This window comes from Myxocyprinus asiaticus, chromosome 5 (genome assembly GCF_019703515.2).
Source record: "Myxocyprinus asiaticus isolate MX2 ecotype Aquarium Trade chromosome 5, UBuf_Myxa_2, whole genome shotgun sequence".
NCBI lineage: Eukaryota > Metazoa > Chordata > Actinopteri > Cypriniformes > Catostomidae > Myxocyprinus > Myxocyprinus asiaticus.
In genome coordinates, this window is record NC_059348.1 from 3,787,999 (window position 1) to 3,814,682 (window position 26,684).

The 26,684-nt window shown below is 40.9% G+C and overlaps 1 protein-coding gene across 2 annotated transcripts in view; it reads right to left on the reverse strand.

Annotated features, from left to right (window-relative positions):
- cacna1eb (calcium channel, voltage-dependent, R type, alpha 1E subunit b) overlaps positions 1-26,684 on the reverse strand; it is a 157,535-nt gene that overhangs the window by 17,850 nt on the left and 113,001 nt on the right. For both annotated transcript variants that reach the window (XM_051697453.1, XM_051697452.1), the window contains 10 exons: positions 25,828-25,965; positions 18,718-18,919; positions 14,058-14,222; positions 13,747-13,857; positions 13,568-13,648; positions 10,714-10,833; positions 10,541-10,606; positions 5,560-5,651; positions 4,971-5,145; positions 3,957-4,084 (listed from right to left, as the gene is read on the reverse strand). In XM_051697453.1, coding sequence (XP_051553413.1) covers positions 3,957-4,084; positions 4,971-5,145; positions 5,560-5,651; positions 10,541-10,606; positions 10,714-10,833; positions 13,568-13,648; positions 13,747-13,857; positions 14,058-14,222; positions 18,718-18,919; positions 25,828-25,965 — 1,278 coding nt within the window. The remainder of the gene's footprint in view (positions 1-3,956; positions 4,085-4,970; positions 5,146-5,559; positions 5,652-10,540; positions 10,607-10,713; positions 10,834-13,567; positions 13,649-13,746; positions 13,858-14,057; positions 14,223-18,717; positions 18,920-25,827; positions 25,966-26,684) is intronic.

The window sequence follows — 26,684 nt, forward strand, 5'->3', positions numbered from 1 at the left end:
ACATTCTATATATATATATATATATATATATATATATATATATATATATATATACTTTTTTTGTTTTATATATATATTTTAATTTTTAATTTTTATTGAATAATGTGTATCTATATAGTAAAAAAAAAAAAAATAAAAAAAAAAAAAACAGCGTATTGTATACTGTACAGTGTATGTTATTATTTGTATATTGTTGAGTGTAATTATGTGTATAACAGATGTTTAAATTGTGTTGTGTTAATTTGATGTTATTGTAAATTGGTATATGTCTCATCACTGTCACGACTGCTATGTTGATCGGAACTGCACCCAAGAATTTCACACACCATTACACTTGTGTATATGGCTGTGTGACAATAAAGTGATTTGATTTGATTTGATGAGGATTCTTGGACATGTCTATCTATGAGCTTTGTATTGTTTACAATTTTTGCCAATTCTTGATTTGCTTCAAATTAACAAACTAGATCATGGACTGCAATATTCAAATCAAAACACAGATTTTCAATTGGACTCAAGTCTCAAGGCATTATAACACAAAGTTTTGCTGTCCTTCTGGAAAATTATTATGTTTTAATGTAAACACTCATGTTATTAATTTCAACTGCACAATGAGGACTTTTGAGACATTACAGACGTTACAGCATAATTTTCTGTAATTGTGTGTTGTGAAAAGCGCTATACAAATAAAAATGACTTGACCACTAAGAGCTCAACTTTAGTCTCCTAAACTCACAAAATGTTCATCCAAAAGACTTCAGGTTTTGGAATATGGCTTCTAGAAAACTCCAGACATCAGTGAAGATTCAGCCAGTTTATCATGCTTCATATGAAGTTCCTTGTATTCATGGAAACTATTTGGATAATTATGAAAATGAAAGATGAGGGATATGTTTATAGAAATATATAGAAATATTTGTTTATATATATATCACTGTAAAAATTGAAAGTTAGGAAAACTCAAAATATCATGACAACATGATGCAAGATTTATTTATGTATAAAATAACAATATAAACCAATAACAGGGTGGTTACTGAGACTGAGCAAGTAGAGTCCTAACATGTCCTAACATTGTATTACCAGTTCAGGTCTCGGGTCTTTTACTTGAGACTGAACCACCAACATTTGTGACAGCAGCCATGACACTCAACCAACATTCCTGTCTGTCATGAATATGAAGACCAAGATATGTAGTTTTGGAAACAAACTATAAGCATTTTCCACACAACCAATTTTCCCCTTGAGTGTCTCGCCGTGAATATTCGGGGAAAATAGGCTTCTGCATTTCGGCCAAAATACGGGTTGTCACAGCTAATACAGGACAGTTGGCAATCTGTCACCACAAGTCGGCTATAGTTACTCACATTCTGGAAAACATGACAACAACATAGGGTGACCAGACGTCCCATTTTTCACAGGACAGTCCTGCATTTAAACACTTTTTCTAGTGTCCCGACTTATTCTGAAAAAATCTTGTTTTGTCCCATATTTCCCCTCTACTAAAATTTCTCTATCTCCTATGCAGCTTTCTCAGTACCGTGAGTATTCTAATCAAAGGTAGCCAAGGATACAGCTTGTAAAACCAATAAAATCACACCATGTTATTTGAAGTACATGATTGGATTAAATAATCCAATCACAATCCCCTATCAATAGATGTCCAGTTAGTGAACTGATTGAAGAGTCAGTCCGTTTGGAAGAGCACAAAGATGAAATTGCGGCTGGAAAAATGTCAAGGAAGCATGCATGTACATTTAATGAGGATCTTCAAAAAGAGTTTATATTTCTAAAAAAGGAGTCACAGACAGAGCCTAGTAAAGTGAGGTATAAGATTTGTGGAGCTTGCTTTTCAATTGCCCATGGAGGCCGCACCGACATCGCGCAGCATGTTCATACAAAAATGTGGATGCTGCTAAAAGTAAGTGTGCCACACCAAGTGTTAGCGATTTTTTTGTGAAGCAAAGTTCTGAATCTGATAAAGTGTATGCAAGTGATGGACTTTTTGCTTATCATTCGTTGTGCAGGGCTATAGTTTTCGGTCAGCTGACTGCACAGCGAAATTGATCAAGAAATTGTATGATCCAAAATTTTCTTCTGCCCGCACCAAATCTGAAGCTGTCATATGCAACGTACTCGCTCCTTTGTCAGAGGAAGAAGTTCAGACTGATTTGGACGAGTGCTCGTTTGTCACATTGACTGTGGATGCATCCAATCACAAAGACATAAAATTGTTCCCTGTGCTTGTGCGTTACTTTAATCCAGTAGACGGTATAAATTCAAGATAATTGAGTTTTCGTCTATGCCAGGCCACGTCATTGAAAAACATAGCCTTGATCAAAAACTAATTGCGCTCTGTGCCAACAACACCAACACAAACTTTGGTGGTGTTAAGAGAGCTGGTAAAAGCAATATCTGGAGAAAGCTGCAGTCAAAGCTAGAAAGGGAAATTTTGGGGATTGGCTGTAATGCACACATAATCCATAACACATTGCAAACAGCAGTGGATTGTCTTCCGATAGATTTAGAGAGTTTTGCTGTGAAGGTGTACAAATACTTCCATATCTACACAGTGTGCGTGAAGGAGCTCAAAGACTTTTGTGATTTTGTGCAGCTGGACTATCAGAAATTACTGCAGCATGGCAACAAACATCTCCTCTCTCTCTTGGTCCAGCTTTTGAAGGAATATTACACATGGTCTGCGTGCATACTTTCTTTCTCAAAAAAAAAAAAAAAAATGCCCAAAGTTTCTAAGAGACATTTTCAGCGATCCTTGCACTAAACTTTGGATTGGCTTCACACTCAAGCAAACAGCCACTTTTAACCATGCACCGGAGATAGTAGAGCAAGACCACATATCAGCCACAGAATTGGCTTTCACATTCATGACCTGAGAAAACTCTTGCAGGCCAGGCTGGAGGAATCATTCATACCCTCTGACATTAAAAAGCAGTTGGATGCCCTGGTTGAAGCTGGTGACATGCGAACGGATTATTTATTTTGTGCAGTGAGAAACTTTTATTCAGCATCGGTGGATTACCTCCAAAACTGGAGCCGCTCATTGGAGGACACAGGAAAACTTGAGTGGGCCCTACTGAGAGACATCCCAGACTGGCAAGACATTCAGAGCAGCCTCGAACACTTCTTCTCCAGAATACCTGTTCTCAGTTTGATTGACGAAACCACGGTCTTTGATAAGTGGGATTGCGCAAAATACATTGTCACTTGTCACATCACTGAGCGGAACATGAACAAGTCGGGCATGTCTCAGAGATGGACAGACGTTTTTTGTGGCTGGAAAGAAAGACCATCAACTTCGGAGTCTTAGCCAAGGTTGTCGAGTTCGTTTTATGCCTGCCTGGGGCATCTGCATCTGTTGAGCATGGGTTCTCATTAATGAACGCAGCATGGACACCGGATAAATCTCGACTAAGTGTTACAGTCACGAAGGCAATGCTTTTCGTGCATCTTAATTTTGGACTGGACTGCTCTGCATTTTATGATAAACTATTGAGAGACAAGTGCACATTGAGAAAAATTGCTGCCAGCAAAAAGTACAAGGTGACAACAGTTACAGATGCGGATGTTCCCTCTATTTCGCATTGATCTGCACCTAGGTAAGGATAGGTCAATTTCATTTTTGCTGGGAGGGGGCTGTCCCATTTTCCACAAGCAGGAATCTGGTCACCCACAACAACATCTACAAAAAATAACAACGGTCAATGTGGTTCTGATTTTATGACAATTGGGGAATGTATTAATAAATAAACTGTAACTAAACTGATTCACATTTGTGTAAATGAATAAATCAAATGATATGAAAAGGAAACATGAGTGTGAATGTTGATGAGCAGCTAAGTTTGTGCCTCTATACATACTACATTTTGGATAGTAATAATTACTGGATCCAGTATTATGACTACAATTCTAGTAGTTACATGATCTGCTCTGCTTACCATGCTGCTCGGTCATATTCCCCCCAAATGCGCACAAACTCGTCCAGATGGTGAGGACCAAGAATGGAGGAGTCCCGCGTCAGATACTCAAAGTTATCCATAATCACAGCCACAAAGAGATTCAGCATCTAAGAAAAACAAAAAATAAAAACATTCATAAATAATAGTTTAAAATGAAGGTAAAGTTCATTCAAAATTCATATGTTCCAAACCAAAGGCGTAGGTTTGGTTTGAAAGTTGGTAGGGACATTTTGCAAGGAGGATAATATTCAAAATGTTGGTATAAAAAAAATGCGAGAAAGTCAGTCTGGTAATATACTGTAGGCAAAATAACATTATTTCCTCATATAACAAGTTTCATTTCCTATTTCTCTGCCCCACCATATTAAATATTAGCCTGTTTCAATAAAAATATTAGCCATATTCAATAAAAGACTGAACAGCAATGAGGAAAGTAACAGGTGCCATTTATGTGCTGCTTCAGAAGAAGTAGGACAAAAATGTATGCAGAAACTTTAATAGTTGTTAAAATGAAAATTAAAACATACTATAAAGTTAAAGTATTTCTGTTTGGTAAAATTGCCCAAATGTTGGTCAGGACATTTCTGATTTTCTGAAAGTTGGTTGGAACATGTCCTTACCATCCCTACCTAAATCTATGCCTCTGTTCCAAACTCTTATGCTGTTATTTTTTTAGTGAAACACAAAGGACAATTTTTGAAGAATTCTCATGCAGCTCTTTCTATACGACAGTTGAAATGGGTCATGTCTGTCAAGCTCCAAAATGGACCAAAAAAGAAAACAAACGAACATAAAATTAGGCCATATGTCCATACGTCTGTAGTTTGCAGCGTATGTCGCGTCATGGTCAGTGAAACCAAATCGGTGTTGGAATGACATGACGGCGAGTAGATAATGACAGAACAATCAGTTTTGGGTGACCTATCCCTTTAACACATGGTAAATAAATACCTACATATCAAGATTTGAAACCAAATGTTCATAAATTCTTACCAAAAATGAGCTGAAAAAGATAAATGAGACAAAATAGAAATAGGCGAAATCAGTGCCGCAGCCGCCTTCATGATCTGGGGAAGTGAAAGGAGGCACAATTGAAGGGTCCGGCTCGCACTCCTTTCCACCGAGGCATGACAGCATGATTTCCTGCCACGACTCCCCCGTAGCACTTCTGCAAGAGGCAAAATAATATATATTCCAAAGAATGAGTCTGCATTAATAACAACGATAACTGCCAGATCACCAGGGTACAAGATGCAAAAAGAGAAGTGTTTCACATTGAGCTTAAATTTTAATGCACTAAAATAATCTTACAATGCCTTAGAAAGACAAGTGTAGCTGAAAAATGTATAAAGATACATTACAATTATTCAAACTTTTTAAACGGATTAAAAGATGCTCAGTGTAATTACTAATCTCTAGCCATTGCAGCACATTTACTATTTAAATAACATTTAACAGGAGGTTTAAATTAAACACCCTGGGCCATCATACGAATTTAAAATATCAAATTTAAAATAGCATTAAAAAAAAAAAAACATAATAAGGTAAGTGTATTTTATCTCAGTGATTTTGGTGATCTTACCTAAAGAGTAACATCAATGCACCGAAGAATGTCTTGAAATTGTTGTGTTGATTAATGTGGCTTTCATCATTCAATTTAATATTTCCAAATACCTAAAGGATAACAAATGACAGAATATTAGATTTACACCATATACAATCATTTTACATGAATCCATATTCCATATTCCAGCCCTGGAGTCAGACAAGTCAGTCAGACTTTTCATGCCAAAATTTCTGGCACAGTCAAACACTAAACTTTACATAAAAAAACCTGCATGTTTAACGGTCAGGCTCTGAAACAGACCACTCAACTAAAACTTTTCTACCTGCAGTTACAGCAATAATTCTGTACTTGTGTTATAAAATGCTGATTATTTTAACGTAATGTCAGTTGTCTGTAAGAACCAACCTGCTATAAAAGTATAAGTTGGCATGTACAGTTTTGTTTTTACTCCCATAGAGAAAAATAAACAAACCAATGAATGATGTTATTATGATTTTTCCTAAGTTTAACCCCAAGCCCTAATCCTAACCATGATTTTGATAGGAAAATCACTTTTGTGTACCATGGAAGAAAGAGAACATTGGGGTTTGGAACAAGATGATGGAAGCATATTACAGGTTCTTGACATACATCAGTCATTTGTATTACATAAATAAATTTGTAATGAGGGACAGTTTGTTCACAGACATTTCCTTTCTTAAAATAAAGTGTTGGATAGAAGGCAAGCTAAAATTTGATGCCCGTATTGTATGGATTTGAAATTCTATTTGTTGATTAGTTTGCCTCTATGGGAATAAAAGTCTTACCTTTTCGTATGAGCTATCGCCATATCGTACAAATTACTACAAGTTGTATTAAGACTATGTTAGAATTAACATACTAAATCAAATTGCAAAGGCAAATGATAAAAAGTTTTAAATGAAGAATGAAAGACATGCAGTATGGTGGCACAATGCTGCCACATACATATTATATTTTTCACTCAATTATGTTGTTATATATATATATATATATATATATATATGCAATCCAATGTTTTCTCAGGCATTTAAAAAAATAAAACTACAGAGGCATTGTAATGACAATAATAAAATAAAATATTGTTTTTGGTTGACATTTTATTTGCCACTTAATAAAGAGTGCAATTAATACAACTTTTTCATTCAAAACTGTTAAAGTAAAGCTATTGCAAATCGATAATTTGATGCATTTTCAGAATCGAAATGAATTTATACACTCAAAAAATATTTTAGCCTGTTTTTAAGATTTTTTTCTTTTTCTTTTATTTTATTAAAGATTTCTTAATCCAATTTGATTGATTTTTTTATAAAAATTGAAATGCAGAAACTTATTTTTTTGAGAATTACAGCTCAACATCCAATTTACAAAAGCCGAACTCATAGTGTTCATGTTTTGATTTATTGTTTACTTTCACACTGTAAATTTCTTTATGGCTTAAACAGAGAAGAAAATTAAGATTAATAATTTTAAATAACTGTGCCATGGTTGCCATATTGCTGAATTCATTTACCGTTATATACTGTCTGTCTGTCTATACATATATATATACACTACCGGTCAAAAGTTTTTAAACACTTATTCTTTATTATAATTTTTTTTTTTCACATTTTAGAATAATAGTAAAGTCATCAAAACTATGGAATAACATAAATGGAACTATGGGAATTATGTTGTGACTAAACAAAATCCAAAATAAATCAATATATTTTAGCATCTTCAAAGTAGTCACCCTTTGCCTAGAATTTTCAGAAATGTACTCTTGACATTTTCTCAACCAACTTCTTACGGTATCACCCTGGAATGCTTTTTAAACAGTATTGAAGGAGTTCCCATCTATATGCTGGGCACTTATTGGCTGCTTTTCTTTATTATTTGGTCCAAGTCATCAATTTCAAAATGTTTATTTATTTATTTATTTTTCCATTAAATTTTATTTTTATAATTAAATAAATTCATATGGTGGCACAATTATATTTTTGTCTACAAAACTAATTTCAAACATTTAAGCATACGCCTTCAGATCAAAAGATTTTTAAGATCATGAGAAACATTTCAGTCAAGTGTTTCAAAACTTTTGACCGGTAGTGTGTATATATATATATATATATGTATACACACACAGTTGTGCTCAAAAGTTTGCATACCCTGGCAGAAATTGTGAAATTTTGGCATTTATTTTGAAAATATGACAGATCATGCAAAAAAACGGTCTTTTATTTAAGGATAGTGATCATATGAAGCCATTTATTATCACATAGTTGTTTGGCTCCTTTTTAAATCATAATGATAACAGAAATCACCCAAATGGCCCTGATCAAAAGTTTACATACCCTTGAATGTTTGGCCTTGTTACAGACACACTAGGTGACACACACAGGTTTAAATGGCAATTAAAGGTTAATTTCCCACACCTGTGGATTTTAAAATGCAATTAGTGTCTGTGTATAAATAGTCAATGAGTTTGTTAACTCTCACGTGGATGCACTGAGCAGGCTAGATACTGAGCCATGGGGAGCAGAAAAGAACTGTCAAAAGACCTGTGCAACAAGGTAATGGAACTTTATAAAGATGGAAAAGGATATAAAAAGATATCCAAGGCCTTGAAAATGCCAGTCAGTACTGTTCAATCACTTATTAAGAAGTGGAAAATTCGGGGATCTCTTGATACCAAGCCAAGGTCAGGTAGACCAAGAAAGATTTCAGCCACAACTGCCAGAAGAATTGTTCAGGATACAAAGAAAAACCCACAGGTAACCTCAGGAGAAATACAGGCTGCTCTGGAAAAACGGTGTGGTTGTTTCAAGGAGCACAATACGATGATACTTGAACAAAAATGAGCTGCATGGTCGAGTTGCCAGAAAGAAGCATTTACTGCACCAATGCCACAAAAAGCCCGGTTACAATATGCACGACAACACCTTGACACGCCTCACAGCTTCTGGCACACTGTAATTTGGAGTGATGAGACCAAAATAGAGCTTTATGGTCACAACCATAAGCACTATGTTTGGAGAGGGGTCAACAAGGCCTATAGTGAAAAGAATACCATCCCCACTGTGAAGCATGGTGGTGGCTCACTGATGTTTTGGGGGGGGGGTGAGCTCTAAAGGCACGGGGAATCTTGTGAAAATTGATGGCAAGTTGAATGCAGCATGTTATCAGAAAATACTGGCAGACAATTTGCATTTTTCTGCACGAAAGCTGCGCATGGGACGCTCTTGGACTTTCCAGCACAACAATGACCCTAAGCACAAGGTCAAGTTGACCCTCCAGTGGTTACAGCAGAAAAAGGTGAAGGTTCTGGAGTGGCTATCACAGTCTCCTGTCCTTAATATCATCAAGCCATTCTGGGGAGATCTCAAACGTGCGGTTCATGCAAGACGACCAAAGACTTTGCATGACCTGGAGGCATTTTGCCAGGACGAATGGGCAGCTATACCACCTGCAAGAATTTGGGGCCTCATAGACAACTATTACAAAAGACTGCACGCTGTCATTGATGCTAAAGGGGGCAATACACAGTATTAAGAACTAAGGGTATGCAGAATTTTGAACAGGGGTCATTTATTTTTTTAATTGTTGCCATGTTTTGTTTTATGATTGTGCCATTCTATTATAACCTACATTTGAATATGAATCCCATAAGAAATAAAAGAAATGTGTTTTGCCTGCTCACTCATGTTTTCTTTAAAAATGGTACATGTTACCAATTCTCCAAGGGTATGCAAACTTTTGAGCACAACTGTATATATATATATATATATATATATACACACACACATACACACAGTATATTCGTTGTCACGAATGATGATCTCTCATGAACACATTCAATATATTTATCATATGCTATCATTTGTAACAAGATCTGTTTGATAAGTGGTCAATTAAATTCTTGCATTATTTTTAAATTGTCTTTAAAATAGCTACTTTTACAATTTTGCATTTTTCAATAGATATTTATCATAGCTCTTTTAATATCAATTTGTGTTAGATAGCCCGACATAGGTTAATGTATGAATGTTTGGCAAAACTCCCAAGGGTTACACTTAAAGTCTATTCAAATATTATTATAATTTGATTAATTATACTAAATTCAATTTAAAATAAATACTATATTCTCATCCTTTTTGTGAATCCTCCAAAACTTGTTGGCCTGCAGACACGGTTCAGGAATCATAGGCCTTGTTCAGCTTCAGTTTTTGAATATTTTCTTCTGAAACATTGCGATTCCGAAGAAAAAATACCCAAAATCCATGCTGACTTTACATTATGTTACAAAATAAAACAATTTTACGTGTAGAATTTACCACTGAGTAGCCTACACTGTACTGTAAGCACAGGTGGGCTGGGACATAAAAAGTGATACGTAGCCTTAGTTAATTGTCAGATGCTCAAAACATCTCGCTAAAATGACAGATGTCGTTTTTATGACATAACTGTCATTTTTCGAGAAAAGATGCCGTTTTTTAATACATAATTGAGTGAAAAAATCTACATGGCAGCATTGCGCCACTGTAATGAAGAACTGGCAGACTCTCAGTAATAATTAATATAAAAATCGAAAGACTACCCTCAACTTTAGAAAACATTTAAATGTGTCACATGTAATACACTGCTAATAGAAAACAGCAACCTTGAAAAAGCCTTTAGTCAAACTCTCTTTGTCTAACACACTTCAACACACACCAGTCATGAACTACAGGAATATTACACATAAAGCTGAAACAGACTTGTTGTGCCAGTTTTGAGCATTCTGATATTCAGAGATATTCTGTAGAGTGCAAAAAAAGGCTCCATTTATGAAAAAATCCAAAACTATATTCAAAAATACAATATCTTCAATGTATGTTCACTTTTTTGTGTTTGCAGACATCATCGTGGCGTCTGTGAATGGATGGCAGTGCTTCTGGGTCAGTTTATATCCTGTTGATCATTTTTCTAATTGTCATTAATACTGTTAGTAGAATCTTACCTGCATGCCGATAATAGCATAAATGAAAAACAGCATAGCGATGAGAAGACAAACATATGGAAGAGCCTGAAATAAGAAGAGAGCGAAGAGTGTGTGGTAAGAATTTGCATTGTGTTTAAAGTCATGTAACACAGGCTTTATCTAAGAAAAGCGATAAATAAATGTGATTTTACCTTAAAGGACTGAACAAAGGTCCACAGCAGAATGCGGATTGTGTAGCCCTGCCTCAACAGTTTAATGAGTCGAGCCGCCCGGAAAAGTTTAAGGAAACTCATATTGATTGTGTTCACAGACTGGATAGATTAGAAAATTTAAAAGTGGTGAGATAAGGGTGGAAAAGTGGCTAAACTCAAGATATTATACTAAAATTATTGTGATTGTATAAAGCAAAGTTTTAACAGGGCTATGGGGTGACGGGGGTTGGTGTTGGGCATGGAAATGGAGGGACACGGGGGGACGGAGTAAATTGGGGTGGGGTGGGGTTGTTGTTCCAATTCAAACCAACATGATTACATGGGAAGAATGTTGCTACCGAATTTTCTAGTACCCTGACACTGACCCCATTCTGCTGAGCTACTGAAAAGCACCATCTCCAGACCATAATCACAGACCTGGGTTCGTGTACCATTTTGAAATCAGAAAGTAATCACCATCACACAATCAATGACGAGCGCCATTTGGAGGTTATATTTTCCCTCTAAGATTACATTTTTACTCCACTGACGGTTAGGTCTAGGGTTGGGGTTTGGGGTAAAGTTAATAAAATATGCATTCCTCTTCACAATATTATAATATCATTAACAATTAAAAACTACTTGCTTGGCAACTCGCTATTGTCACCCCTCTTTGGACATTTCACCCAGAACAAACTGGGCTGGGTTTCCCAAAAGCATCGCAAGCTTAAATTGATCGCAGAGACCATTGGCGCCAATGGTTTCTACGATCTACTTAGCTTACGATGATTTTGGGAAACGCAGCCCAGGTCTCACATAATGAACGTTACTCTATATACTGTACATTTTTGCAAACTGACTTGTACGTGCCACATTCTACATTTCGCTAGAGTTTCTTGATGAAATGAACACTAGAGGCACTAAAACAACTGTGTGGTTTAATCTTTGTCACACAAATCATGAGTACAATTGCTGATTTTGATTTTATAAAAACGTATTTTTCACTCTATTACTCACCCCCCTGCTATGTTATGATATCAAAACACTTTTACTTAACACATGATTTGAAAAACGAAACATTTTAACACTTGTATTACAAACCCACCTTCATATACACACTTATTACTATGTATTTAGCTTGCTTGGTAGCTCACCTGATAGAGCGTTGGACTTTGAGCTTGACAGCCACAGTTCAAGTCCAGCTGAAGACGTACATTAGTGAAAGTGGCATAGAAGCAACACAAGATGACGTGGATGCCTCAGATAATGTGTGTTTTCTTTTTTTTTATTCCGAATTTGCATTTTAAAACACTATCAGTTAGGGTTAGGTGTTGGTTAAGGGTAAGGTTGTCTTTTTTGTTAAACTCTCATTATTGGTTAGGTTTAGGGTAAAGTTTTAGGTTAGGGAGGTATGGTTCACTTATTAAAACCTCCATCTAAAATTCACCTTAAAAACCTTGTCTGATTACAACCACATTTCGTTGAGTTTTGGCACCCACACTGGACCCACTTTAAAACTGCAGCCAAACGTGTAATGAAGCACGTCATTTCAGTTTTGCAAAAACGTTGCAATGCTCACGTACATTTCATGAGACCAGGCTGCCCAGAAAAAAACACTTCCTGCTTCGGCCACTGGGGGCAATAGTTCGAATTTTGGTAAGCACAGAGCTGGATTAGCTGAAAAACTTTCGACCTACAGTCAATGAATTGACCCTTCGCTAAGCCCTGCCTTAAAAGCATTTCTAACCAATCCTATCTTAGCAACTGTTGCTGCGTGCCACTTCTCTGACAAGCATTTGCTTTTTCCAACAAGAGTCTACAGGAGTAATGTGTGTTTGAGCATTGGAATTTTACAGAAATGATCCACAAAATGTAAAAAAAAAAAAACAATTTCATTTGCTCCAAGGTAAATTAAAGCTAATAACGTTTTGATTCAAGTTTTAGTACAGGTGATAGTAAATAAACAGTTCACAGCATTAAAGTGATGTGTTATGAGACGTTTTTGGCAGTTACTCTAATGTTATGAGGTTTGTAATCACCATCAAATAATGATTTTCTCTTTTTAAGTGACTGTGATGATAATTTGACTCGATTCTGATTCACAGTCTCCACAGTTTTCAATCAAAATACAATTTATTTTACAAAAAACGTCAGATAAATATACTTTACAATGTCACTCTTCATTCCAGCCCACATAAGAATACTATCAATTTCGTTTTTGAGAATATTTGGCAAAAAACCACATCGTTCATGGCAATCTCCCATTCACTTCTCTGGGAAGTTCTGCAAAGCTTGACAGAGCGAGCAGCGGTAAGCAAGGGGGGCGGAGCTTAGCAAAGGGTCAATTCACAGTGAGATTAGTCTGTTCCAACTGGTTACTTTTATTAAGGGAAACCCCCCCTGCAACTGGATCCACATCTACATGTGTTTAACGATTCCTGATTTTCAGAGCATTAAACTGAGGCGTAGCTATCCAAAACATCCTGCAGTTTTCACTAACCTGATCTTCAAATTCCCCCTGACTCCCCAGCTCGGGTCCCCCCAATGAATATAGGCCTTTTCCACCACTGAGTGTATATTTTAGGTCCTGTAACTGGTCACCATTGCACCTTATTACCTTGACTAGGTCATTTTAAATGGTCCTGGGATGTGACAAATACATTTTTAAAAGTACAAACATTCCATGTAGTTAGCTCATAAAATGAGCTCCTATAAAAGAATGAGTAAAATGCGTTTTAAAAATAGTTTCAAACGGAAATGCATAGGTAAGCATGTCACACCATACTCCTTATAGCCTGTTATTTTCAGGCCAGCAAAAAAGTGTTAGGGGCACAACATATGATTATATTCCTACCTGTAAATCTACCACAATTTCAGTAATACTGCCCAGCACAGTGATGAAATCAAAGATGTTCCATGTATCACGAAAGTAGTTCTGTGAGACGAGACAGGAGAAAACAATTCAGGCTGATTATAGATGCATTCTTCTCCGGAGGACACTGATCAACATGAACATGATCTTACAATACTCACAATGAACCCAAAAGCCATGATCTTTAAGATGCATTCAAGAGAGAAGAGCACAGTGAACGCCGTGTTGAGGTGCTTTAAGACCATGTCGTAGGCAGCTGGGGCAGAGTGGTACTGAAATATGGTAAGATTATCAAATAATGATAGTAGAAACATATATACATAAAGATCTATTTAAGCAATCAATAAATGAAGCTGAGCTAAAGCTGAAGACCATTCAATTGCATTTCCAGTTGCATTGTTTCAAAGTCATTTTAAAATATAGTAATCATTCCAAAATACAAAAATGATGATTTTTTTGTTTCCTTTTTTACCTTCATCATGAGGACGACTGTGTTGAGTGCAATCATGACCAAAACTGTGTACTCGAATGATGGTGACACCACAAAGTGCCATAATCGGTACTGCAGGGTTTGTCTGTTCTGAGGCATGTATCTCGTCAGAGGCTTTGCACTGATAGTAAAGTCAATGCACGCCCGCTGAGTGAGATAAGAAACAAGCAAAGGAACGTGCGGGTTATTACTGCATAAGTCAACATACAGTAATATCAGACCTTTATTGTTATATCATGTCTAGATCAGAAACTGTGTTTATTATGATTGACCTATGGGCTGTTAACACTTAAATGCTTACCTTTAGTCTTTAGTGACCTGGGACATCTTTTGTACTCCTCAACATTTCTCTTATGAATAGTGTAACAATAAAAATGTCCAAACCTGCCTTTCTAATTGCTTACAGTGCATCCGGAAAGTATTCACAGTGCTTCACTTTTTCCACATTTTGTTATGTTACAACCCTATTCCAAAATGGATTAAATTCATTATTTTCCTCAAAATTCTACAAACAATACCCCATAATGACAACGTGAAAGAAGTTTGTTTGAAATCTTTGCAAATGTATTAAATAAAAAACAAAACAAAAAAAATCACATGTACATAAGTATTCACAGCCTTTGCTCAATACTTTGTTGAAGCACCTTTGGCACCAATTACAGCCTCAAGTTTTTTTGAGTATGATGCTACAAGCTTGGCACACCTATTTTTGGGCAGTTTCTCCCATTCTTCTTTGCAGAACCTCTCAAGCTCCATCAGGTTGAATGGGGAGCGTCGGTGCACAGCCATTTTCAGATCTCTCCAGAGATGTTCAATCGGGTTCAAATCTGGGCTCTGGCTGGGCCACTCAAGGACATTCACAGAGTTGTCCCGGAGCCACTCCTTTGCTATCTTGGCTGTGTGCTTAGGGTCATTGTCCTGTTGGAAGATGAACCTTCGCCCCAGTCTGAGGTCCAGAGCGCTCAGGAGCAGGTTTTCATCAAGGATGTCTCTGTACATTGCTGCATTCATCTTTCCCTCGATCCTGACTAGTCTCCCAGTTCCTGCTGCTGAAAAACATCCCCACAGCATGATGCTGCCACCACCATGCTTCACTGTAGGGATGGTATTGGCCAGGTGATGAGCGGTGCCTGGTTTCCTCCAGACATGATGCTTGCCATTCAGGCCAAAGAGTTCAATCTTTGTTTCTCATGGTCTGAGGGTCCTTCAGGTGTGGGCTGTCATGTGCCTTTTACTGAGGAGTGGCTTCTGTCTGGCCACTCTTCCATACAGGTCTGATTGGTGGAGTGCTGCAGAGATGGTTGTTCTTCTGGAAGGTTCTCCTCTCTCCACAGAGAAATGCTGGAGATCTGTCAGAGTGACCATCGGGTTCTTGGTCACCTCCCTGACTAAGGCCCTTCTCTCCCGATCGCTCAGTTTGGCCAGGCGGCTAGCTCTAGGATGAGTCCTGGTGGTTCCAAACTTCTTCCATTTACGGATGATGGAGGCCACTGTGCTCACTGGGACCTACAATGCTGCAGAAATTTTTCTGTACCCTTCCCCAGATCTGTGCCTCGATACAATCCTGTCTCGGAGGTCTACAGACAATTCCTTGGACTTCATGGCTTGGTTTGTGCTCTGACATGAACTGTTAACTGTGGGACCTTATATAGACAGGTGTGTGCCTTTCCAAATCATGTCCAATCAACTGAATTTACCACAGGTGGACTCCAATCAAGTTGTAGAAACATCTCAAGGATGATCAGTGGAAACAGGATGCACCTGAGCATAATTTTGAGTGTCATGGCAAAGGCTGTGACTACTTATATACATGTGATTTTTTTCGTTTTTTTTATTTTTAATAAATTTGCAAAGATTTCAAACAAACTTCTTTCATGTTGTCATTATGGGGCATTGTTTGTAGAATTTTGAGGAAAATAATGAATTTAATCCATTTTGGAATAAGGCTGTACCATAACAAAATGTGGAAAAAGTGAAGCACTGTGAATACTTTCTGGATGCACTGTAATTACCAAAAGTGTATAGGGTCATTAGTGACCCGAGGTGTGTTATAATGTCGCAATATACACTCACCGAGCACTAAATTAGGAAGACCTGTACACCTACATATTCATGCGATTATCTAATAAGCCAATCGTGTGGCAGCAGGGCAATGTACTGGTGTGGAACTTCAATTAATGTTCACATCAACCATCAGAATGGGGAAAAATGTGATCTCATTAATTTTGAATTTTCTCCCCTTTTTCTCCCCAATTTGGCACGCCCAGTTCCCAATGCTCTCAACTTCCTCGTTGTGGTGCAGTTACTCTCCTCAATCTGGGTGGTGGAGGATGGATCTCAGTTGCTGCCACTTCTAAGACAGTCAGCCTGCGCATCTTATCATGTGGCTTGCTGAGCGTGTTACTGCGGAGACTTAGCGCGTGTGGAGGCTCACGCTATTCACCTTGGTGTCCACGTACAACACACCACGCGCCCCACCGAAAGCAAGAACCACCATATTACGAAAACACAGAAGGTAACCCCACGTGACTCTACCCATCCTAGCAACTGGGCCAATTAGTTGCTTAGGAAGCCTGGCTGGAGTCACTCAGCACACCCTGGATTTGAACTCTCGACTCCAAGGGTGGTAGTCAGTGTCTTTGCTCGTTAAGCTACCCAGGCCTGATCTCAGTGATTTCGACCATGGCATGATTGTTGGTTCCAGACTGGCTGTTCTGAGTATTTCTGTAACTGCTGATCTCCTGGAATTTTTATGCACAACATTCTCTAAAGTTTACTCAGAATGGTGCCAAAAACTAAAAACATCCAACGAGTGGCAGTTCTGTGGGATGGAAACGCCTTGTTGATGAGAGAGGTCAACAGAGAATGGTCAGACTGGTTCGATCTGACAGAAAGGCTACGGTAACTCAGATAACCCCTCTGTACAATTGTAGTGAGCAGAACAGCATCTCAGCATGCACAACACATCGAATCTTGAGGCGGATGGGCTACAACAGCAGAAGACCATGTCGGGCACTTTTTTAGGACCATAGTGTTCCTAATAAAGTGCTCAGTGAGTGTATATTTGCACTTCCATAAATTATATTTTTATAATTATTTCATATCTATACAAGCATACTATCACAGAATATAAAGACAAATGAGTACTATATTCATACAAATGAATACTATATCATGTCAATTTGTTTTGCAACAACAATTAATTATCAGTATCCTATATTCGTGTTTGTGATGGTGAGCCTGTGAAGCAGGACACACTGGCTGATCGGGCTCGTGCCAGTGAGAGTGCAATGACCAGCAGGAGCAAAACCATCGGTGAGCCAATGTTAGCGGTGGTGTTTTGGAAAAGATCTGGTGGCGGCGTTAATGTAAAGAGGGGAATGGCAATACCTAAGATGAGGACTTGGTCCACTGTGGGACAGTTTAAAGAACCAGGATTCTGACCCTATTGCTGGACGTCAGCACGGCAGCAGATCGAAGAGGAGTTCCCTGGCATGGTGTGTCATCGGAAGGAGCAACTAGGATGCCAGCAAGGTCTCTCCCATGGAAGGGGTGATGAGTAGTAAAGTGAATTGAATGAATCAGTCTTTTTAAACAAATCTTTTATGTGAAGGAGTCGTTCTCGTTCAGCTCCATTCACTCAGACTCATTTTTCTTGTTCACTGACGTCGTCATTTTTATTTGTATTGCAGAAAATCATGCTCTAATAGAAAATAAGCTGTAATGTTTGTAATGTCTTAAAGACCTCAGTGTGTGGTTTAATTCAATAATGTGATTTTAGATTATGCCTTTAAAAAAAAAATTGTCTTAAGGCCCCCAGTGAACAAGCCAAAGGAGAATGTGGCAAGGAACACAAAACACCATAAGATGTCAGTTAATGAAGAAAAATAACCTTGGGAGAAACCAGGCTCACCAAGGAAGCCAGTTCCCCTCTGGCTAAACAGCATGAATATAATGCCAATATTAAATTGATATGTGTAATACATGTAAAGGTTAAATTAGTAAACTGAGTATATGTTGGTGGCCAATGTTGAAACTAAATTTTTTTTTAAATGAATTGTAAGATTAATGTCTTTCCCTTTCAAAGCCAATTTTAAAGTGAGTCTGCTTTGGTGGTTTTTCTTGCCTTTAAAGAATGACTATAGCATGAGCCAATAGCATTCGAGTGCAGGATGTGAAGAAGCATATCATTGGTTTGACTCACTGAATGAATACACCTCTTCACTGAACCAGTTGAGTCAGACATTTGAGTATGTGTAGCTCAATATGTGTTTGACAGCCAGTTGTGTCTAATAAAATTTCTGGGTGAAAGTAATAAACCCCATTCTATCATTTGTTGCATCATCTCTTTGAAAACATAAAAATGTAATAAAATATATTCCATTCTGCTGTTATTTACCTTGAAAATGCTCTGAAAATTTTACACTATCAGGACATTTTGTAGATCCATATGTGCCAGGTCACTAAACACCAGAGGAATATTATAATGTTTGGCGAAACAGCCATGCATTTAAGGGTTAATGAAACCTACTGTAGCTACTTCAAAAACATCAATAATTCTTAATGTGTAATCCACAGTCTACTTGATATTGACATCAGATACTTGTCTCATTTTCCACTGAAACAGGACTGTAATATTCACCTCATTTTTCTCCAAGTTGCACTCCTCCATCATTTTGTCACCCTGCTCCTGGAATGTGATTATTATGAGAGCAACAAAGATGTTGACAAAAAAGAAGGGAAAAACCACAAAATATACTACATAGAAAATTGCCATCTCCATGCGGTTTCCTCTACTTGGGCCATGGTCTTCTTCAGTGACGTCCACTGAGTGTTGAAGCACTCTGTAAGAAAAAGGGATTTGAAACTGTAAGTAATAAGTCATCTTTTACCATTTATTGACTGTAACTCTATATACTTTTGAATATACTATGTGTTGCCTTTTTTCCTAAAACAACATTGTCCAGTGAGACAATGTCACATCTTCGTGTTTTTTGTTCATGTTTTAGATCATGTCTTTTATTCTGAAGTTTCATTGTCACTTCCTGTTCCTGTTTCTGTCATGTGACTCATGTTTCATGTGTTTTATTCTTATTGTTTTTTGGTTTCATTAGTCCTGTCTTTCCATTGGTTTATGTTTATTTTCTTGTTATCTTGTTATCAGTTTAGTTATGTCTGTTAGTTCTGTCATCTTTTTCCCCATGCATGATGTAACCCAGAAAAGATTGTGGATTTGAGAAAATATATATTTTTTCTGTTCTGACATAGTTGATTTTCTTTCTGTGTTTGAGGTACTTCGCTCACATGTTGAATGTGCTCTTGTACAAAGAGGGAGAACATCAAGATGTTGACATTGTAGACAATGAACCATCAATTGATCACATTATTGACAATACCCATATGGTGTGATTAGGTAAATACAGTTGTCCTCTGATCTCTTTTGTGAATCTGTTTAAGGCTGCAGGAATTAGAGGCAAAGGACAGCTACACTTGACTGTGAAGGCATTCAGTCCACAGTGGACAATGCAGGGTCTGATGCTGCCTAAACGTGCTATCAGAATTATCATAAATATGAGTTCCCTATCTGTCACTCACTCGACGTTGTGTCGATGTAGTGACACTAGGGGTCACTCTTGGGAGCCCGAGACACCTCTGATCTTTGATAAAAGGCCAGTGAAAATTGGCGAGTGGTATTTGCATGCCACTCTCCCGGACATACGGGTATAAAAGGAGCTGGTATGCAACCACTCATTCAGATTTTCTCTTCGGAGCCGAACGGTCAAGCTCACTGAGCTGAATATTACTGTTCATTCACCTCTGCTGGATCTGATGGCGCATTTCAGTGGCTTCTCCCTCCTCTGCACTGTTGCACTGCAGAGAACGCCCCTGGGCGCTTCGGCAGAAAAACAAGAGAGTATATTTTCTGAAAGAGCTTTTCCTCCTCTAAAAGAGTATATATTACACGGAACGTCTTTTTAAAGACATGTCTTTTTAAAGATGCCTTTCTGATTGTGTGTTATTCCTGGTTGCGGTCGTTATCTCTCAACTTCGGATGGTCATGATCGCTGTCTTTCGTGTCTGGGCACGACCCACATGGAGGCAGCATTTGAGGATGGTTCATGTTCTCACTGCGAGAACATGACCATGGCAACGTTGCGGTCGCGGCTTGCTTTCGTAAGAAAGCAAGCCACCCCAGCGGCTCCCCACCTCGGTCCTTCTACCTATGGGTATAAGGCCAGTGCGGCTAGCACTGGGGGCGATTTGGGGACCCCAATGGGATCGTCTCCGCCGGGTATCCCCCCGCGGACCTCCTATTCCCCAGCACGCTTGTCTGCCCCAATCGGGCTTCCGGATGAGTTCGCCGGCTCGTCTCATGGCGAGTCTGGCTTCTTGTTCGGAGCCTGCGAAGATGATGAGATCTCGAGCGCAGCATTGGAGAGCGGGCTTGTCCAGTCGGACACAGAAGCCTCAGCTGGGCTTCCCCCTTCGGGGATGATTGCCCAGTCACAGGCCGATGCCGAAATGATGGACATGCTTTCCTGGGCAGCCTCGAGCGTCGGGTTAGAGTGGAACCCTCCACTCTCCCCTGAACCCTCGCGGCTTGATGATTGGTTCCTGGGCTCGCGGCGCCGCTCAAAGCAGCCACGCCCCGCTCCAGTGCCATTCTTCCCGGAAGTGCACGAGGAGCTGACGAAGTCGTGGGAGGCACCTTTTAGTGCCCGGCCCCGATTCTGCAGTTCCCCCGCTCTCACTACCCTCGATGGCGAGGTGGCCAGGGGCTATACGGCGATTCCCCTGGTGGATAAGGCGCTCGCGGTGCACCTATGCCCGCAGAGCGCCGCCACCTGGCGTGGATGCCCTAAGCTCCCGTCCAAGCCCTGTAGGCTCACGTCATCCCTGATGGCTAAAGCCTACAGCGCTGCTGGACAAGCCGCCTCTGCCCTGCACGCCATGGCTCTCCTGCAGGTCCACCAAGCCAAGGCGTTGAAAGAACTGCACGAGGGTAGTTCTGCCCCAGATTTGATGCAGGAACTGTGCTCGGCGACCGACCTCACTCTCCGAGCGACAAAGGTCACGGCGCAGTCTCTCGGGTGGACGATGGCCACACTAGTGGTCCAGGAGCGCCACCTTTGGCTCAACCTGGCCGAGATGGGCGAGGCCGACAAGACACGGTTCCTTGCTGCCCCCATTTCCCAGGCAGGCCTATTCGGCAACACCGTAGAGGACTTTGCCCAGCAGTTCTCGGCGGTGAAGCAGCAGACGGAGGCAATCTGGCACATCCTGCCCCAGTGCGGCTCAAGATCCTGCACCCCGTCTGCTCGTCGCCAAGGGCGTCCCCCTGCGGTGACTGCACCGGCTCCGCTGTAGCCCATCCCTTCGGCCCGGCCCTGGCGTGGAGCCCACCGCAGGAAGCAGACGCCACCCGTCTCACAGCCGGTGCCTAAGAACCCACGGAGGTCCTTAAAGCGCCCCTGAGACGGGCGACCCAGGGACGAGGGAACCCACTCACGTGGAGCTGGTAGAAAGACTACTCCATCCCCCGGTGGAGGGCCGGGTGGAAAATCTTTTGTTGCCTTTTTGTTTGATTTCGCCGCATGCCTAAGTGGCTGTGGTACCCAACAGTTCAGCAAAAGAGCGGCTTCCTTCCTCCCTGGGTCACATACCCGGTGTGTACGGTCGTCACCATGACACAGGTTCTTTTTTGCAGGATTGGCGCTCCTAAGGTAGCCTTTCTGCCCCTGAGCGCCCAGCTGTGGCACACAGCCGCCCCCAATATGGCAGTCTCCACGGGTTACGAGGACAGGCCTCTTCCTCCCCCATGCCAGACTGTTCCGGGGGAGGTCACAAGGAGCCAAGTAAGTGCTTCGATGTCCCTAGACTCAGCATGGCCACGACGTGGTATGGCACCTCGAGCTCTGCCCCGCCGCGAGGCCCCACCTGCCAGTACGTCTGACGATGTTGTCCCCTTAGTCCCCCTTGCGCAGAACTTGGATGTGTGGCTAGCGCTTTCCAATCCGTCGCGATGGCTGATCCGGACCGTCCGGCTCGGCTACGTGATTCAGTTTGCCAGGCGCCCGCCCAGGTTCAGCGGTATTCACTTCACCTTGATCAAGAGTAAAAATGCTGCCACCTTGCACGCAGAGATCGCTACCGAAAAAAGGCAGTGGGTTGTGGCCAATCTTGGACCTGCAAGTACTGAACCGGGCTTTACACAGACTCCCGTTCAAGATGCTGACGCAAAAACACATTCTGGCGAGCGTCCGGCATCAAGATTGGTTTGCGGCGGAAGACCTGAAGGATGCGGACTTCCACGTCTCAATCCTTCTCGACAGAGACCCTTTCTGCGGTTTGCATTTGAGGGTCAGGTGTATCAGTACAAAGTCCTCCCTTTCGGCCTGTCCCTATCTCCTTGCATCTTTATGAAGATCGCAGAGGCTGCCCTTGCCCCGTTAAGGGAGGTGGGCATTTGCATTCTCAACTATCTCGATGACTGGCTAATCCTAGCCCTCTCTCGAGACATGTTGTGTGGACACAGGGACCTGGTGCTATCACACCTCAGCCGACTAGGGCTTCGGGTCAACTGGGAAAAGAGCAAGCTCCTCCCGGTTCAGAGCATCTCTTTTCTCGGTTTGGAGTTGGACTCAGTCTCCTTGACGGTGCGCCATACAAACGAGCGTGCCCAGTCGGTGCTGGCCTGTTTGGAGGCGTTCAAACAAAACAGCGTTTCCCTGAAACGTTTTCAGAGGCTCCTGGGGCATATGGCATCCTCGGCGGTGACCACCCCGCTCGGGTTGATGCATATGAGACTGCTTCAGCACTGGCTCCAGACTCGAGTCTCGAGATGGGCATGGCGCCATGGGACACATCGCGTGGCCATCACGCCGGTCTGTCACCGTCTTTTCAGCCTTTGGACCGACCTCTCGTTTCTACGGGCAGGTGTTCCTTTAGAACTGGTCTCCAGGCGCGTCGTGGTCATGACAGACGCCTCCAAAATGGGCTGGGGTGCTGTATGCAATGGGTACACAGCCGCCGGCCTCTGGACGGGCCCGCGACTGCATTGGCACAGCAACTGCCTCGAGTTGTTGGCAATTCTGCTCACCCTGCGGAGGTTCCACCCAACACCTTTGCAAGGTTCTACAACCCCAGGTGGAACCGGTTTCGTCCCAGGTAGTGGCACGCAACACAAGCGGATAAGCCCAGGATAGCCGGCCGGGTGTATCGCTTGCACATAGCGCCTTCCACCTCCTCTTGAGCTGAAGACGTGCGCCATTAATTCCCAGGAGTGTTCACAAGTTTGTTCCCCGATTGACTTCCTCCGAGCCCTGTGGCAGTCGAGTTTTCGGAGAGATTCGCTGCCGGCCCAGTACATGCGCTAACTAAGAGTCCTGTTCTGGGGTAGGTGCTCTGCATGTGGCGGTTCCCTGTAAGGCTAACCCCATGCGATATATATCTTCCGCTAATTCGTTTCCCTGTTGGCAAACTGCGTCTTCCTTGGGCAGAGCCCCATCTACCCAGCAGGATCTACCTTGAAGACTCTCCACATGGTTGGATAGACCATGTGACGTATTCTTCCACTTAAATATCCCCCCTCTCTTTGGGCGAGGTGTGGTCTCCACTGTGTCTTCCCCTTGGGAGGGACACCCCCCGACTAGACCTGGCGGCCCAGTCAGATAATCCCCCTTCTTTTTTAGGGAGTGGAAAAAGAGAAGGGGAAAAGAGGCCACAACTGGGTTAAGCCCGTCTCTATCTTTTGGGTAGTCGACTTGTCCCCAAAGGGCCGTTCGACACTCATAACTATGTTGGGGGAGGTTACGTGTCGACCTGGTGTGCTGGCTATGAGGCACACAGTAGTCTGCCCACCACACACCGCCAGTTCACGTAACAGTTCAGCCAGTTGTGGCGTTTTGTTTCGGGACCCCTAGTGTCACTACATCGACACAACGTCGAGTGAGTGACAGATAGGGAACGTTATGGTTACTTGCGTAACCTCCGTTCTCTGATGGAGGGAACGAGATGTTGTGTCCCTCCTGCCACAACGCTGAACTACCCGCTGAAATGGCCGGACCTTATATCGGCTCCTCAGCATAAAACCTGAATGAGTGGTTGCATACCAGCTCCTTTTATACCCGTATGTCTGGGGGAGTGGCATGCAAATACCAATCGGCAATTTTCATTGGCCTTCTATCAAAGACCAAAGGTGTCTTGGGCTCCCAAGAGTGACCCCTAGTGTCACTACATCGACACAACGTCTCGTTCCCTCCATCAGGGAACGGAGATTACATAATAATAATTAATAATTATAATTTTATTTATCACACATTTGCACATATACAGTGAAATTCTTTTTTTTTTTTCACATATCCCAGCTAAGCTGGGGTCAGAGTGCAGAGTCAGCCATGATACAGCACCCCTGATGTAGATAGGGTCAAGGGCCCAACAGTGGCATCTTGACAGTACTGGGGCTTGAACCCCTGACCTTCTGATCAGTAACCCAGAGCCTTAACCGCTGAGCCACCACTGTCCCCACACAAGTAATCATGACGTTTCCCACTCTGAAGTTGCACATGAATGACCCCTCAAATCAAAATTATGACTGGGAAACTCTGAAATTATTTTGATACCCAAGTTTCCGAGATGGGAGGAGTCCTAAACTTTCAACATGGTGGAGGAGAGTACAGTTTCTGTAGTGAATGACAGGTTTTGTTCATTTTTCTAAATACAGCAAATTGTTAGCGTTTGCCGTTTTGGTCATATTAATTTATGTATATCAGCAAACATTCTATGCATGTTGTACATTTTTACACCGTGAAAATAGCTTTCATTAAATACTGAAATAAATTCCATTATCGTCAGCAAGCTAAATGAGTGATATGTAATATGGTGTCAAAATAAAAGTTCCTCAAGAAATATGTATGAATGAACCTGGCGTCATCCATGTTTACTGTTCTTTCTGACAACAAAGCACATGAACACGACTTACTCGTAATTACCACTTCAGAAGTGGGAAGTAGAATAAATCTGATAGCACATGAAGGCAGCATGAGTCCACCACTTTCAGGTATGTGGATGGTTTAATGAGTGCTAAAGCCAGGCTAATATATGCATCCATTTAAAATACCCTAGAACTGACCCAATAATTTAATTGTGGTGATCTAATTTTCACCATAACACAATTTTTGTCATTGAGCAGGAATTTATGCACAAACAGAGAACGATATTATCTACTTGGGAGTTGTCCTGCATCACGCTTCACCAAATCCTCAAGTCTTGCCACTTCATGAACTGTTACTTAAGAAACATCCAGCCGTCCTTATACTCCCACTTTAGAAAACTCTTGGTGAGTCTGATCTGATGAATTAACATAAAAAGTGTCCTTGAAGGGTCTCTAAACTATCAAGCAATTTGTGCAGACCAAAACAAAAGGAAAAATTAGAGCTACTACCAATATTGATTCACACTGATTCACTGTCTTAGGTTGAGAACGAAATTAAAATCTTTTTAACAGAGTTTCCCAAAGCTGATCCAGGAGCATACCAGCACTGCACATTTTGTATGTCTCTCTCTCATTTGAGACACTCAATTCAGGTCATGTAGCCTCTACTAATGAGCTGATGAGTAAAATCAGGTGGGTTCGATCAGGGAGACATGCACAATATTTATTGTTGGGGTACTCCAGGACTTGAAATGAGAAACACAGGAGGGTACTCCAGAAATACTCTCTCTTGTGAAATATGTATGTAAATGTACATACTGTGGCCAGCCCTCTCCTGTGGACACAGTGAAGAGTGTTAGAAGAGCCCAGAGGACGTTATCATAGTGAAACTCGTGTCTCCTCCACTCTCTCTTCTTCACCTCCTTCCTGTCCCGCCCATAATCAATGTAGTAGCCCCTATACAATACACAAACCATTAAACAATGATAAACAAATAAATAAAAATACATATTTATTAATCACTATATATTAATCTATCTATTGCAGATTTCTAATATTTAAATATGATACACTCACTGTGAAGCCTATAACATGTGACTGTATATTAAAATTAGTGCTGTCAGTCGAATAAAATATTTAATTGCAATTAATGACATGATTATTATTTTTTAAGTTAATCGCGATTAATCACAGATTTTGAAAGCACTAAAATCTTCTACTGTTGTAGCCCATTCGCCTCAAGGTTCAACGTCTTGAGAATTTTGAGATGCTATTCTGCTCACTACAAATGTACAGTGGGGTTATCTGAGTTACCACAGCCTTTCTGTCAGCTCGAACCAGTCTGGCCATTCTCCGTTGACCTCTCTCATCAACAAGGCATTTCCGTCTGCTGAACTGCCACTCACTGGATGTTTTATGTTTTCGGCACCATTCTGAGTAAATTCTAGAGACTGTTGTGTGTGAAAGTCCCAGGATATTAGCAGCTACAGAAATACTCAAACCAGCCCATCTGGCACCGAAAATCATGCCATGGTCGAAATCACTGAGATCACATTTTTCCCCATTCTGATGGTAGATGTGAAAATTAACTGAAGCTTCTGATCCGTATCTGCATGATTTCATGCATTGCACTGCTGCCACACGATTGGCTGATTAGATAATCGCATGAATAAGTA